Source organism: Tamandua tetradactyla, chromosome 20 (genome assembly GCF_023851605.1).
Source record: "Tamandua tetradactyla isolate mTamTet1 chromosome 20, mTamTet1.pri, whole genome shotgun sequence".
NCBI classification, from domain to species: domain Eukaryota; kingdom Metazoa; phylum Chordata; class Mammalia; order Pilosa; family Myrmecophagidae; genus Tamandua; species Tamandua tetradactyla.
The window spans coordinates 26686631-26700602 of NC_135346.1; the positions used below are offsets into that span (position 1 = coordinate 26686631).

The window sequence follows — 13972 nt, forward strand, 5'->3', positions numbered from 1 at the left end:
TTTTATATCTTTTTCTGAATTGATGCAAATGTTCTAAGAAATGATCATGATGATGAATATGCAACTATGTGATGACATTGTGAATTACTGATTATATATGTAGAATGGAATGATCATATATTAAGAATGTTTGTGTTTCTTTCTTGTAATCTTTTTTAAAAATTAATAAAAAAATTTTTAAAAAGCATTCGCAAAGTTCTTTTTAAAAAATACTTTTTTTTGAAAGTATTTTTGCAAAATACTTTACGGCAAAAGATGGGCTAAGCCTACTTAAAATTAAGCCTAAGAGTCACCCTGAGAAAACCTCTTTTGTTGCTCAGATATGGTCTATTTCTCAGCCAACATAGCAAGCAAACTCACCGCCCTCCCCCTCTCTACATGGGACATAACGCCCAGGGGTGTAAACCTCCCTGGCAATGTGGGACAGAAATCCTAGAACGAACTGGACTCTCAGCATCAAGGGATTGACAAAACTTTCTCAACTTACAGGAGGAAGAGAAAAATGAGACAAAATAAAGTGTCAGTCACTGAAAGATGACTTTCAGTCGAGAGGTTATCCTGGAGATCATTCTAACATATTACAGAGATATCCCCATTTTAGTTTAAGGTGTATTAGAGAGGTTAGAGGGAAGTGCCTGAATTGTAGAGCTGTGTTCCAGTAGCCATGTTTCTTGAAGATGATTGTATAATGATACAGCTTTCGCAAAGTGACTGTGTGATTGTGAAAACCTTTTTCTGATGCTCCTTTTATCTATGGTATGGATAGATCAGTAAAAAACATGGATTAAAAGTAAATAAATAATAGGGGGAACAAATGTTAAAATAAATTGGGTAGAGGGAAATACTAAGTGGTCAATTAGAGGGAGGGGTAAGGGGTATGGTATGTATGTATGAGCTTTTTCTTTTTTCTTCTTCTTCTGGAGTGATGTAAATGTTCTGAGAAATGATCATGGTGATGAATATACAACTATATGATGATATTGTGAGCCACTGACTGCACACCGAGTATGGAATGTTCATACATAAAGAATGTTCATGTTTGTATGTTGATTGATTTTATTTTAAAAAACTAAAATGCTAAAAAAAAAAAAGATTCAGTGATAAATACTAAAATTACAAGCAAAAATTTAAAAAGAAACAGGATATGATTTCCATAAGCAGAAAGTATTGCTCCACAAATATTTATCATATAGGAAAAATGGAGTCTTGTTGTGGAAAAACTAGCAGATACCACTCTAATCAAATAATCAAAGGTAATATTACCAATAATAAGACATAGCAACATCATGTATACCCTGATATGCTACACTAAAAAGAACATTTCTCTGATATTCTTCCCCAAAATCAATAACCTTAATCTAATCATGAGAAAACATCAAATGTACCCAAACTGAGGGAACTTCTAGAAATTATCTGACCAGTAATTTTCAAAGGGGCCAAGAAGGACAGAAAAAAAACCTGTCACACATCAGAAGAAAGTGAGGAGGCATGAGAACTAAATACAAGGCAGGATTACAATCCTGGATTGGACGTTGGAACAGAATAAGGACATTTGTGAAAAAAACTGGCAAAATCAAAATAAAGTCTGTAGTTTCTTAGGCAGTACTGTACAAACATTAGCAACATGGTTTTGTAAGACATTACATAAAGGAAACTAGGTGAAGATTATAAGGGAATACTTATTTTGTAGCTCTTTTGTTAAGTCAAAAATTATTTCAATGTAAAGGGATGGAAACATTTCAGTGAAATACAGTGTCCTAAGTTCCCTTTTCAGTGAGTTGAGGCATAAAACTGTAGTTAAGGAGTCTCTCAGGAAACTGAAAGCAACTGGGTGCCATATTTTATGTTAAAGTTAGGGCTCAATGTCAGTGTCAAATTCAAAACTGTGTAGCTTCCCAAACTATTTAAATCATACCTCTGTCTCTCTTCTGAGTGAATACAGATGACTAAAGAATATATATGTATAGATGATATGGCTCAATTGTCCAGTAAAAAACTCTGAAATACCAGTCTGTAGATGGGATAAGGTTAACATAAGGAAAGCATTTTTACACACAGACAAATCTACCTTATTCGAAAACTCAGATATTAAAAATCCAATTTGGTATCAGATCAGCAATATGGCACACTCATCTATGCAGCAAACACACAGAAATACTAAGGAAAAACATTAACAGAAAAAAAATGTAAATATATGGCCAAGCTTGGAACGAAAAAAGGAAATTCCCCACTTCTGTAAACAGAGAAAGTACCCACAGCCAGAGAGTGGTAAGAACATAAGCTGCAGCTGCAGTGGCATATGGTGGGCATCAGACATAAACAGTGGTGGGCATGGCTAAACATAAGAAATAAGGCCCACCAAAAAGTCAGAACCCTAGGGGGGAAATTATTTCAAAATAATTGTAATAAGAAATAAAAAGGCAATTAAAAATCAGACATAATTTTTTGTTTGATTCTTTCTAAAAATTGCAGAATGCCTTTTATGTACCAAGCACTGTGCTAGTGTTAGGAATGCACATGTGAATCAGACAAAAATAAACATAAAACTTCCACAAACATAAATATTAACAATCACCAAACCTTTTTTCCTTTAGCTTTATCTTTAATTACTATGTCTTCTGTTTTAACATTGATTTCTTCTTCCTCCTCTTCATCTGGAAATTCAGGGGGGCAACCATACAGCTCTATTTCCCGTTTCAATTTATCAGCGCACGCCTATAGTAGAACATTATGTTAGATACCCTGAAGTTTGAAATTCAAGGTAGAAAAATTTGAGCTTATTTTTTATTTCCATATATTTATTGTTTCTGTGGTCAACTAAACTAGAATCTTCAAATTATTTTTTTTGCAATACATCTATACACATGTATCATAATAGAAAACTCAAATGCAACAAATCGCATATCTCAAAATTTACCAATTTATAAATTAGTATTTTACTTTATTTACTCAGCAAGCATTTATTCAATACCTAGAGAACTCGACATAGTATACTATATACTAGGCAACAGAAGAACTAAAATATAAAGATATCACTTTTATCATTTTGAATAACATTAATATTTATAACAGTGTTTTTCAATTTGAGATTATCACAAGCACTTTATTAGTGATCATCAAAAATCTGCTTGGTAAATAGGACAGTTATTAAGTTAGAAAAACAGATGCTAAGTGAAAAAATGATTTATGATTATAAAGATAGTAAGCTGTAGAACTAACACATGAATCTGGGCTTTCTATTCCAACTTTTCCCATCATACCATAACAAGTCCACTGTCAAAAAAAAATGACAACACCAAGTAGACAGTTTCAGAGTTATAAGAAAAATTCAAATATAGAATTGTGAATTTTTAAAAAGAGGTGGTACACTTTTGTGCAAAGAAAGTTCCATTAATACATGATGAAACAATAATAGAACTAGAACCAATACAATATTGAAACAGGCAAGAATTATCAAAGATTGTTAAAACCATTAGATTATTGGGTATAAAGATATTTACAAACTCTCAAAGTATCATCCCATGGATGACTTTTTAATTACAAAGGAACAAAAAGTACCTTTAGAATTAAGAACTCTGGTAGGTATTATCTTAACCAGGTGATCAAACTCAATGTCACTAAAATGAGAAAATTGCTATTATATGCCTTTTAATGTGATACAATGAGAAGTTTAAAGCTCATCAATGTAGTATTGTCAAAATTTTCAATCGAAATCCAATCATGAAGAAACAATCAGAAGGCTTAGATTAGAGGACATTCTACAAAACAACTGGCCTAGGCTCTTCAAAAACGCCAATGTCATAACTGATAACCAAAACAATGTGTAATTCACAAAATTAAAAGTAAAAAACAATTGGAAAGAACATTTAGGAAAAACTAGAAAAATATGAATATAGATTATATAAAGATGACAATATTACATGAATGTTAAATTTCTTGAATGTGATAATGGGATGGTGATTATATAGAAGATCATCCTCATTCTCAGAAGATACACGCTGAAGTATTTAAGGGTGGCATATCTGCATGTCATGATGTCTGCACCTTAGTTTCAAAGAGTCCATACGGGGAGAAAGAGAAAAACTTCTGTGTGTGTGTTGAGAGAAAGAACTAAAGAAAATGTGACAAATGTTAATATGTGGTAACTACAGGTGAAGGCCATATGGGTGTTCACCACACGCCTATAATACAACATCAGAGATACTGGAGTTTGAAATTCAACGTAGAAACAATTTGAGTTTTTTTGTTTTACCTTTTCTGTAGAGTTGACATTTTTCAAAATAAAAGGTTGGAAAATAAAAAGAAATGGAAGTTTCAATTTCCTATTTCCTAATCCCATTATATTTAGGGAATCCTTCAACTCTAGTTTTCTGGCCACTTATTTGAAAATTAAATTTGAGATTTCTAGTCTGCTTAATTGAAAATTATTTCTAATATAAATTTATGACAAATGAAGATATTTGCAAAGACAATCAAAATATGATACCAAAACTATGTATTACTTTATGCCAACACTCTATATGTGAACAAAACAATGCATTTTACTTGTTAGCAATTATTATGTAATTCAAATAGAGACATGAATATGTAAAGTAACCAATAGACATTAAATGACATAGAAATGAGGACAACCAAATCACTAGGCTGAGCCCTCAATCTTGGGGTTCACCCCTATGTAACTTATTCCTACAAAGGACAGGCTAAGCCTACTTAATATTAGGCCTAAGAGTCACCCCTAGAGAATTTATTGCTCAAATGTGGCCTTTCTCTCTCTAAGCTGATAAGGCAAGTGAACTTACTGCCCTTCCCCTCTATGTGGGACATGAATCCCAGAGGTGTAACTCTTCTGGCAACACAAGACAGAAATCCCTGGATGAGCCAGGACCCGGCATCCAGGGATTGAAAAAACCTTCTCAACCAAAAGGGGGAAGAGAGAAATGAGAAAAAAACAGTGTCAGTGGCCGAGAGATTTCAAACAGTCAAGAGGTTATCCTGGAAGTTATTCTTATGCATAACATAGATATCCCCTTTTTAGTTTTGGTATATTGGAGTGGCTAGGGGGAAGTATCTGAAACTATAGAGGTATGTTAGTAGCCTTGTTTCTTGAAGATGACTGTATAATGATATAGCTTTTACAATGTGATTGTGTGAATGTGAAGACCTTGTGTCTGACGCTCCTTTTAAATAGGGTATGGACAGGTGAGTAAAAACTATGGATAAAAAATAAACATATAATAGGGGGAACAAAGGTTAAAATAAATTGGGTAGATGGAAATACTAGCAGTCATTGAGAGGGAGGGTAAGGGATTTGGTATGTATGAGTTTTTGCTTTTTTATTTCTTTTCTGGAATGAAACAAATACTAAAAAAAAAAGGTCACTGTGATGACTGTGAGCCATTGATTGTACACCATGTATGGAATGTTGTATGTTAAGAATATTTGTACATTTATATGTTGTTTTATCAATAAAAATATTTTTAAAAAATTACATAGAAATCACCAAGACCTTAATGTGTGTCTTTTATGAAAGTCCTTCTTGAAATGTTTTTAATTTTCACGATAATAAATTCAACTCATTTTACAAACACTTTAAAATAATATAACATATTTGAAAATCCTATTTCAAGCTCTTGAATCGGATATTATTCCTAACAAGTGTAGAAACAAATCCCTAAGCAACAGTACCTTAATTGGCATGCCAGTGCAGTGTAAACCAAAGGGAAATAGACATCTTTTTCCTTTCAATCTCTGGTACCCTACTGCAAACTACAGAAAGAAAATTAAATTTAAATCATAAAATACAAGACAAATAGAATATGTTGACTTTTCACAAAGAACATTAGTTTAGTTTTCCTTTCACATTTTTCCTTAGAATATCAACTAGATTTTAGTCATGCCAAAATACTAGTCCACTATTCTTTTTTTGTATTTTCACTCACCTAGGAATTACAGACGAACATGCCCAGACCCCTGCACACATATACACATATAACATATGAAAATTAATTATAAAATTTACTTAGCTAAATATAAGTTACATTTAAATTAAGGAATTCTAAGTCCCCTTAACAAGAAATATATTCTATAGATGCCATTTCCTTCAAGGCAGTACTTGTTAAAGACCCTCCATCCCATTATATACAAGGAAGCTTTACCTCACATTTGGATAAAGAAAACGTGTGTCCCAAATGAAGGCGCCCATTCATATATGGATATGGGAAGGTTACAAAGTATTTGTCCTTGCTGCAAAACAATCATGTGAAAAAGAAAGTACATAAAATAAAATTTTAAGTTCCTTTTACAATAAGAGGGTGGGACAGAAAGGATGCCTGCTATAAATTGTTTAAATTTTAGCTATTTAAAAGACATTTAAAATTAAATTTATAAATCCAGAAATTAAAAGTTCTCTAAAATTGAAACTTAGTTTTGATTTAGAATTGATAGATTTGGTTTAGAAAGACCTTTTTGTAGGTGGCTATCAGGTAATAAAGATCTTTATAACAAATTCTGGAGGCCTGACTTGAAAACACTTGAGTAAAGATAATACACTATATATTTTTTTTAATAATCAGATATTCTTATGAATCTGGTTCAACTTAATGTTGTTACTAGTTAGATAAGAATTGTTTTCACTAAAATATATATAAAGTAAGTCAAATTTCCTCAGATAAAACATCCTCAATATTATAATATACAGTAAATTAACTTAACAAAACACCTTAATTAAAACTGTTTAATTTATTATGCTATATCCTTTTTCTTGTGACTCAAGTATATTTAACACACATATACATAATTAAGAGTTTGCTCATGTCTGCGCTCTTAAACAATATATCATCTAGTTTCATCCACTTGTGAGCTTTAATAAAAAACAGCATACTCCTGGTACTGAGGGATCAACAATGCCATCATGACCAAAATGGAGAAAAGCAGTGTAACAGACAAGGTATTGGCTGAGAGAGTTCAAACAGAGTAGAGGCTACTCTGGAGGTCACTCTTTTGCAAGCTTCAGTTGGACGCTGCTATATATAATAACTTGTCAAACCCCAACCAAAACTATTCCTGCCAAACCTAAAGAATACCTAGGGCATTACATAAGATTTTACAAAGGTTCGTGCACCAAGGTAACTCTCCAAAACCTACAACCTCCAAATGGGTCCCTGGACCAGAGAAGTCCTGAAATGCAGGGGGTCAGCACCTCTAGACCATCAACTAGTTCCATCACCCTAACCCATATTATTGACAGCCACTTCCAACATGAGAAAGTTAGAATGGCCATAGCCCAAATACCCCTAAAGAGTGGGAAAAAGATCAAAGGTGATGCTGGAGTTATACAGAGAAGTTAGTGTTTAACAAATGACTATGACTGCTGAATCATTATATTGATATTTCTTTTAGCCTCCAGTACCTTAGAGCAGCTAGAAATAAAAGCCTAAAATTGTGGAACTGTAATCCATACCAAACTCTGAAATCTGTTCTACAACTAATTGCCAATGTAGTTTGAAATGTATTGCTTACATGTATATATGTTATTTAAAGAGAAGGAGGAGTATAACAGAGAAGACAGGATTTAACAAATGAATGTAATGGCTGAATCATTATACTAATATTTCTGTTGGTCTCCAGTGTCTTAGAGCAGCTAGAAGAAAAAAAAAAATGGTGGAACTGTAACCCATACCAAACTTTAAAATCTGTTCTATAACTAGATGTACTTGGAAACTTATTGCTTTTTTGTATAAATATTATATTTCACAATTAAAAAGAAATGGTATACTTCCTATAGACCTCTGCAATTTCTTTCCTCAAGCAACGTTTTCTTTGCTTCTTCAAGCTTGCTGCATATAGAAAGCCACAGTCCATTCCTTTTCCCTGAATAAAACTTTTTTAATTCACCTTCAGTTACTTTACCTTAAAGTTGACCAAAATTCTAGAACCAAACAGAGGCTTCACATTAAACTTTATCACCAGAGTCTTGGCATTACAGCAAATTCTTTTACTCTTTAAAATTTTTTTCATTAGTTCAGTAGCAAGGAGGATGGACTCTGGAATCAGAAAGCCCTGAAAACAAGTTCAGCCCCGGCCAATTCCTAGGTTTGCAATCTAGAGTTGGTTACTTAGCATCTCTGTGCCTCTGTTAAACAGGGGTAAAACTATCACTAACCTTAAGGGTTATCGAGGAGATCAAACATGAATATGCACATAGAGAATCTGGCATATTTCCTGTCACACAGTAAGTGTTCAATGTAAACTACTATTATAATTTTACTTATTTTTCCTCAATTCTAAGAAGCATATTTTTCTACATTTCGGCATATCTGAAATCGGGAAGCATCTTATAATTGATGTATGTATTTATTATAGTAGTATTTTGGGGACAGTTATTTTATTTCTGTTTTTCCCTAATAAAAGCTGTTTTATAATCACTGCTACATTAGCATCAATGCAGCATGCAAGATTTATGAATTAAGATCTTTAAATACAGAAACTCTTCAAAATTCATATTTTGTATCTTTGGAGATAATTATCATCATGAGTCTCTCTAATAGAATAATTTTTTTATCAGCAAAAATAAAACTTGAAAACAATCTCTCGTATGTATAAAATCCTTAAATATAAAAACTGCTGGCTGAAAAAACCCCTCTGTATAGACAAAAATCCTTCAAGAATTCCATAGAAAAGAAAATCCTAACTTGAAATGCAAAAAGTAGAAGTCACCTCCTTCACTCCCAGTTCAAACATTATAAATGCAATCTGCTCTGGGTGGGCAATGGTGTTGTAGTGGCAGAGTTCTCGTCAGCCATGCCGGAGATCCGGGTTCGATTCCCACTGCCTGCCCATATAAAAAAAATTTTAAAAAGCAACAACAAATGCAATCTGCTTCATCCTTTCCACAGAACAGTTTCTGTACTATAATGTTAACGGTTTTAGAAACACAGCGTGAAAAACTTCACAATTACTCACCTGGTCTGCTTCTCTAGATTAGATGCACTGACCTCAAACACTTTCTCCGTATCCCATTTTTGCTGGATTTCCTTTTCAATCTTCTTCAAAAAGTCTACTTTGGCTGTTCCTTTTCTTTCCTATTGGACACATAAAAAGATAGAATAATTTACCTGCTTTAAAAAAAGGAAGTAGAAGAAAAAAAAATTAGGTTCACAAAGAACAGAGCTGCTCACTGATAGATCAATTTTTCCCTGGTTATCTTGAAGTTTAAATGAATACAATTAAAAATTAGTATTACCACCATCTGCCCACTTCAAACCTCAAGTTAAAGAATTACTTAAATAGATAAAAAGTTCGTAAATGCATTTTTTAAGTGAGATACTACAATGCAACACTATTGTCAAATGTTCATATTTAGCTGAAATATATTTATACTTAGAAAAATATAGGATGGAGAAGGATCTACTCACCAAGTTACAACTATGCCTCTCCCCTACCAAATTACAATTATGCCTCTCCCCTGCCACCCAAAAGAACATTCAGACACAATGTATAGAAGTTCAGGGAAGGCTTGATTATCTAATGTGTTTTTTTCAAGGAAGATGATAAAGTTCATCTTTCAGACTTCCGGGTCAAGAGGGTGGCTTAACAACCTGCACATTTTAGTTCATCCTCCAGAACAACTACTAAATAACCAGAAACAGTACAGAACAGCTCCCGGAGCCACGATAGTGACCGGACACACAGCGTACCCCAGTCTGGACCAGCTGGACCGGCTGCGAGCACTCCCCAGAACCATGAGTTCCCAAAGCTGCGGCAGCCAGCGCCCCTCCCCCACAGGCCGCTTCCCAGCGGGGAAAGGAAAGGACTTTACCAGTAGCAAGGACTGGGCACGATCAAACGCCAATTGTGGAACTAATTAACAAATTCTGACTACTAAAAATAGGCCCCCCAGCTCAGGTGAACCTGATCAAAGTGGAGGTTGCTCATTTTACCCCGGTGCCAAGGGGGCAGGACTGACAGAAAAAGGGGGAAAAAAAGAGAAGGAAACAGAGGTGTTTATGGTTGTGTATCTACAAAGGCTTGACTGCCTCTGGATACAGCGGCAGGACTTTTTCAGGCTACAACTGCTCCAGGCATAGGCAGAAGTGAGCTCTTTTGGGGGCTTATCTGGAGCCTGTGCCTTCCCCAGGGGAGGGGTGAAGCCCCAACAGGTGGAATCCCTCCATCAAGGAATTCAGATACCAGGGCTTGGTAATTTGAAGCCACTGAAACCAGCCTACAACCTCTCTCCTCTGTCTCCACCACGCCTCCAGCAGGGAGAGTCTGCCAAAGTTAAAGGTACTGCATCATCTTATGCTGGTGGGACCTGCAGTCAGACAAGCGTCACATACCGGGCAGGATAAGAAAAACAGAGTCCAGAGACTTCACAGGAAAGTCTTTCAAACTACTGGGTCTCACCCTCAGGGAAAACCAACACAGGTGACTCTTTCCTCCTGATAGGAGGCCAGTTTGGTCTGGGAAAATCTGGCTGGGGTCTATAATATCTAAGTAGATCCTCCTAAGTGAGGTTGGGTGTGGGGTGGAGGGGGGGGGCACCATACAAGCAGGGCAAGAAACAAGAAATAAGAACAGAACTGAAAAATTCTCCTCTGTTAAACAAAACCTAAGCTGAAGGTCCAGAAAAAGCTGAACTGAATGTCAAAGAACAGATGGACAACAAATTATCCATCAAGAAAACCCTGGGTAAAAGAAGTGAAAGCAATCTCCAGAATAAACTGATTAAGGTAATTAAATGCCTAGACACCAGCAAAAAATAACAAATCACACTAGGAAAATTGAAGATATGGCCCAGTCAAAGGAACAAACCAACAATTCAAATGACACACAGGAGCTGAAACAATTAATTCAGAATATACGAACAGACATGGAAAACCTCATCAAAAACCAAATCAATGAATTGAGGGAAGATATAAAGAAGGCAAGGAAAGAACAAAAAGAAGAAACTGAAAGTCTGAAAAACAAATCACAGAACTTATGGGAATGAAAGACACAACAGAAGAGATGAAAAAAACAATGGAAACCTACAATGGTAGATTTCGAGAGACAGAACATAGGATTTCTGAACTGGAGGACGGAACATCTGAAATCCGACAAGAAACAGAAACTATAGGGAAAAAAATGGAAAAATATGAGCAGGGACTCAGGGAATTGAAAGACAATATGAAGAGCACGAATATACGTGTTGTGGGTGTCCCAGAAGGAGAAGAGAAGGGAAAAGGAGGAGTAAAACTAATGGAGGAAATTATCACTGAAAATTTCCCAACTCTTATGAAAGACTTAAAATTACAGATCCAAGAATTGCAGCGTACCCCAAAGAGAACAGATCCAAATAGACATACTCCAAGACACTTAATAATCAGAATGTCAGAGGTCAAAGAGAAAGAGAGGATCTTGAAAGCAGCAAGAGAAAAGCAATCCATCATATACAAGGGAAGCCTAATAAGACTATGCGTAGATCTCTCAGCAGAAACCATGGAGGCGAGAAGACAGTGGGATAATATATTTAAATTATTAAAAGAGAAAAACTGCCAACCAAGAATTCTATATCCAGCAAAATTGTCCTTCAAAAATGAGGGAGAAATTAAAACATTTTCAGACAAAAAAATCACTGAGAGAATTTGTGACCAAGAGACCAGCTCTGCAAGAAATACTGAAGGGAACACTAGAGACAGATACGAAGACAGAAGAGAGAGGTGTGGAGAAGAGTGTAGAAAGGAAGACTATGAGTAAAGGTAAAAAGAAGGAAAATTAGATATGACATATAAAATCCAGAAGGCAAAATAGTAGAAGAAAGTACTATGGTACTTAATATTTTAAAATTTCAACTAAGGTGTGAGACTGAAGCAAAAAATGTTTATTTGGTACAAATCTACACTTTGACTAGTGCATCTCCTAATATAACTTATGTAGATAGTTGATTGAACACCTTAAGTACATGGAACTTTGTATAGGACATGAGATTTTGTTGGTTTGTCCAGGTGATGCCCTGATGAATCCCAGAGTGATTTGATCAGTGAGTGGAAAAGTATTTGCAAAGTCCCCTTTGGGGAATGGTGAGAATGGGGGAAAACTCAACTTCCCCAAGTTGAATTCTTGATATTCTCACAAGCAGTGTGGACAACCAAAGCTACAGGCTGAGCCCCCAGTCTTGGGGTTTGTTCATATGAAACTTAATCCCACAGGGGATAGGTCAAGTCTACTTAAACTTAAACCTAAGAGTCACCCCCAAGAGAACCTCTTTTGTTGCTCAGATGTGGCCTCTCTCTCCAGCCAACACAGCAAGCAGACTCACCACCCTCCCCCTGTCTACGTGGGACATGACTACCAGGGGTGTGGATCTTCCTGGCAGTGTGGGACAGAAATCCCAGAATGAGCTGAGATTCAGCATCAAGGGATTGAGAAAACCTCCTCGACCAAAAGGGGGAAGAGTGAAATGAGGCAAAGTGTCAATGGCTGAGAGATTCCAAACAGAGTCCAGAGGTTATCCTGGAGGTTATTCTTATGCATTTAGATATCACCTAGTTATCCAAGATGTAATGGAGAGGCTGGAGGGAACTGCCTGAAAATGTAGAGCTGTGTTCCAGTAGCCATGTTTCTTGATGATGACTGTATAATGATAAAGCTTTCACAATGTGACTGTGTGATTGTGAAAACCTTGTGTCTGATGCTCCTTTTATCTACCTTGCCAACAGATGAGAGGAACATATGGAATAAAAATAAATAATAGGGGGAAAAAATGTTAAAATGAATTTAGTTTGAAATGCTAGTGATCAACGAAAGGGATCAGTAAGGGGTATGGCATGTAAAACTTTTTTTTTCTGTTTGTTATATTTTTCTGTTGTCTTTTTATTTCTTTTTCTGAATTGATGCTAATGTTCTGGGAAATGATCATGATGATGAATATGCAACTATGTGATGATACTGTGAACTGCTGAGTGTATGTGTTGGGAATGTTTGTGTTTCTTGTAATTTTTTTTAATTAATAAAAAAAAATTTTTTTAATTACTATATGGCCCAGCAATCCTGCCACTAGGTATATACCCGAAGAACTGAAAGCAAGGACTTGAACAGATATTTACATACCGAAGTTCATAGCAGCATTATTCATAATTGCCAAAAGATGGAAACAACCCAAGTGTCCATCATCTGATGAAAGGATAAATAAAATGTATGTACATACAATGCAATATTATTCAGCTATAAAAAGAATGAAGTCCTAATGCATGTGACAACATGGATGAACCCTTGAGGACATTATGCTGAGTGAAATAAGCCAGACACAATGGACAAATATTGTATGATATTACTCTTATGAACTAATTATAATAAGTAAATTCATAGAATTGGAATCTAGGATATAGGTTACCAGGGGATTGATTGATAGTAGAGAATTGGGATAAAATGCTTAATTTGTACAGAATTTCTATTCAGATTGATTGTAAAGGTTTGGAAATGGATGGTGGTGATAGTAACATATAATTGTGAGCATAATTAACAGCACTGAATTATATAGATGAATATAGTTAAAACGGGAAACTTAGGTTGAATATGTTACTAGAATAAAAACTAAAAGATAAAACATAGGACTGTATAACATGGTGAACCTACTATAGATGATGGGTTATGTAGTTAACAGTACACATATAAGAATGTTCTTTCATAAATTATAACAAATATACAACACCAAGACAAGGTGTTAACAATAGAGTGGTTTATAGGAAAAATACACATAATGTAAACTGTGGACAATATTTAATAGTACTATTTAATAAATCTTTCATGAATTGTAAAAAAAATCTCTATAGCAGGTTTTAAAAAAATAAATAATAGGAGGAACAAATGTTAAAATGAGTAGATTGAAATACTAGTGATCAATGAAAGGGAGTGGTAAGAGGTATAGAAAAAAATAGGGGAAACAAAGATTAAAATATATGGGTAGGGCCACGGTGGCTCAGCAGGCAGAGTT

The 13972-nt window shown here is 34.9% G+C and overlaps 1 protein-coding gene across 2 annotated transcripts in view; it reads right to left on the minus strand.

Annotated features, from left to right (window-relative positions):
* The window catches only part of LARS1 (leucyl-tRNA synthetase 1), a 132996-nt gene that overhangs the window by 78489 nt on the left and 40535 nt on the right, over positions 1-13972 (minus strand). For both annotated transcript variants that reach the window (XM_077137316.1, XM_077137315.1), the window contains exons 2-5: positions 8962-9080; positions 6156-6243; positions 5686-5766; positions 2581-2715 (exon numbers count right to left, since the gene is read on the minus strand). In XM_077137316.1, the coding sequence (XP_076993431.1) occupies positions 2581-2715; positions 5686-5766; positions 6156-6243; positions 8962-9080 (423 nt within the window). The remainder of the gene's footprint in view (positions 1-2580; positions 2716-5685; positions 5767-6155; positions 6244-8961; positions 9081-13972) is intronic.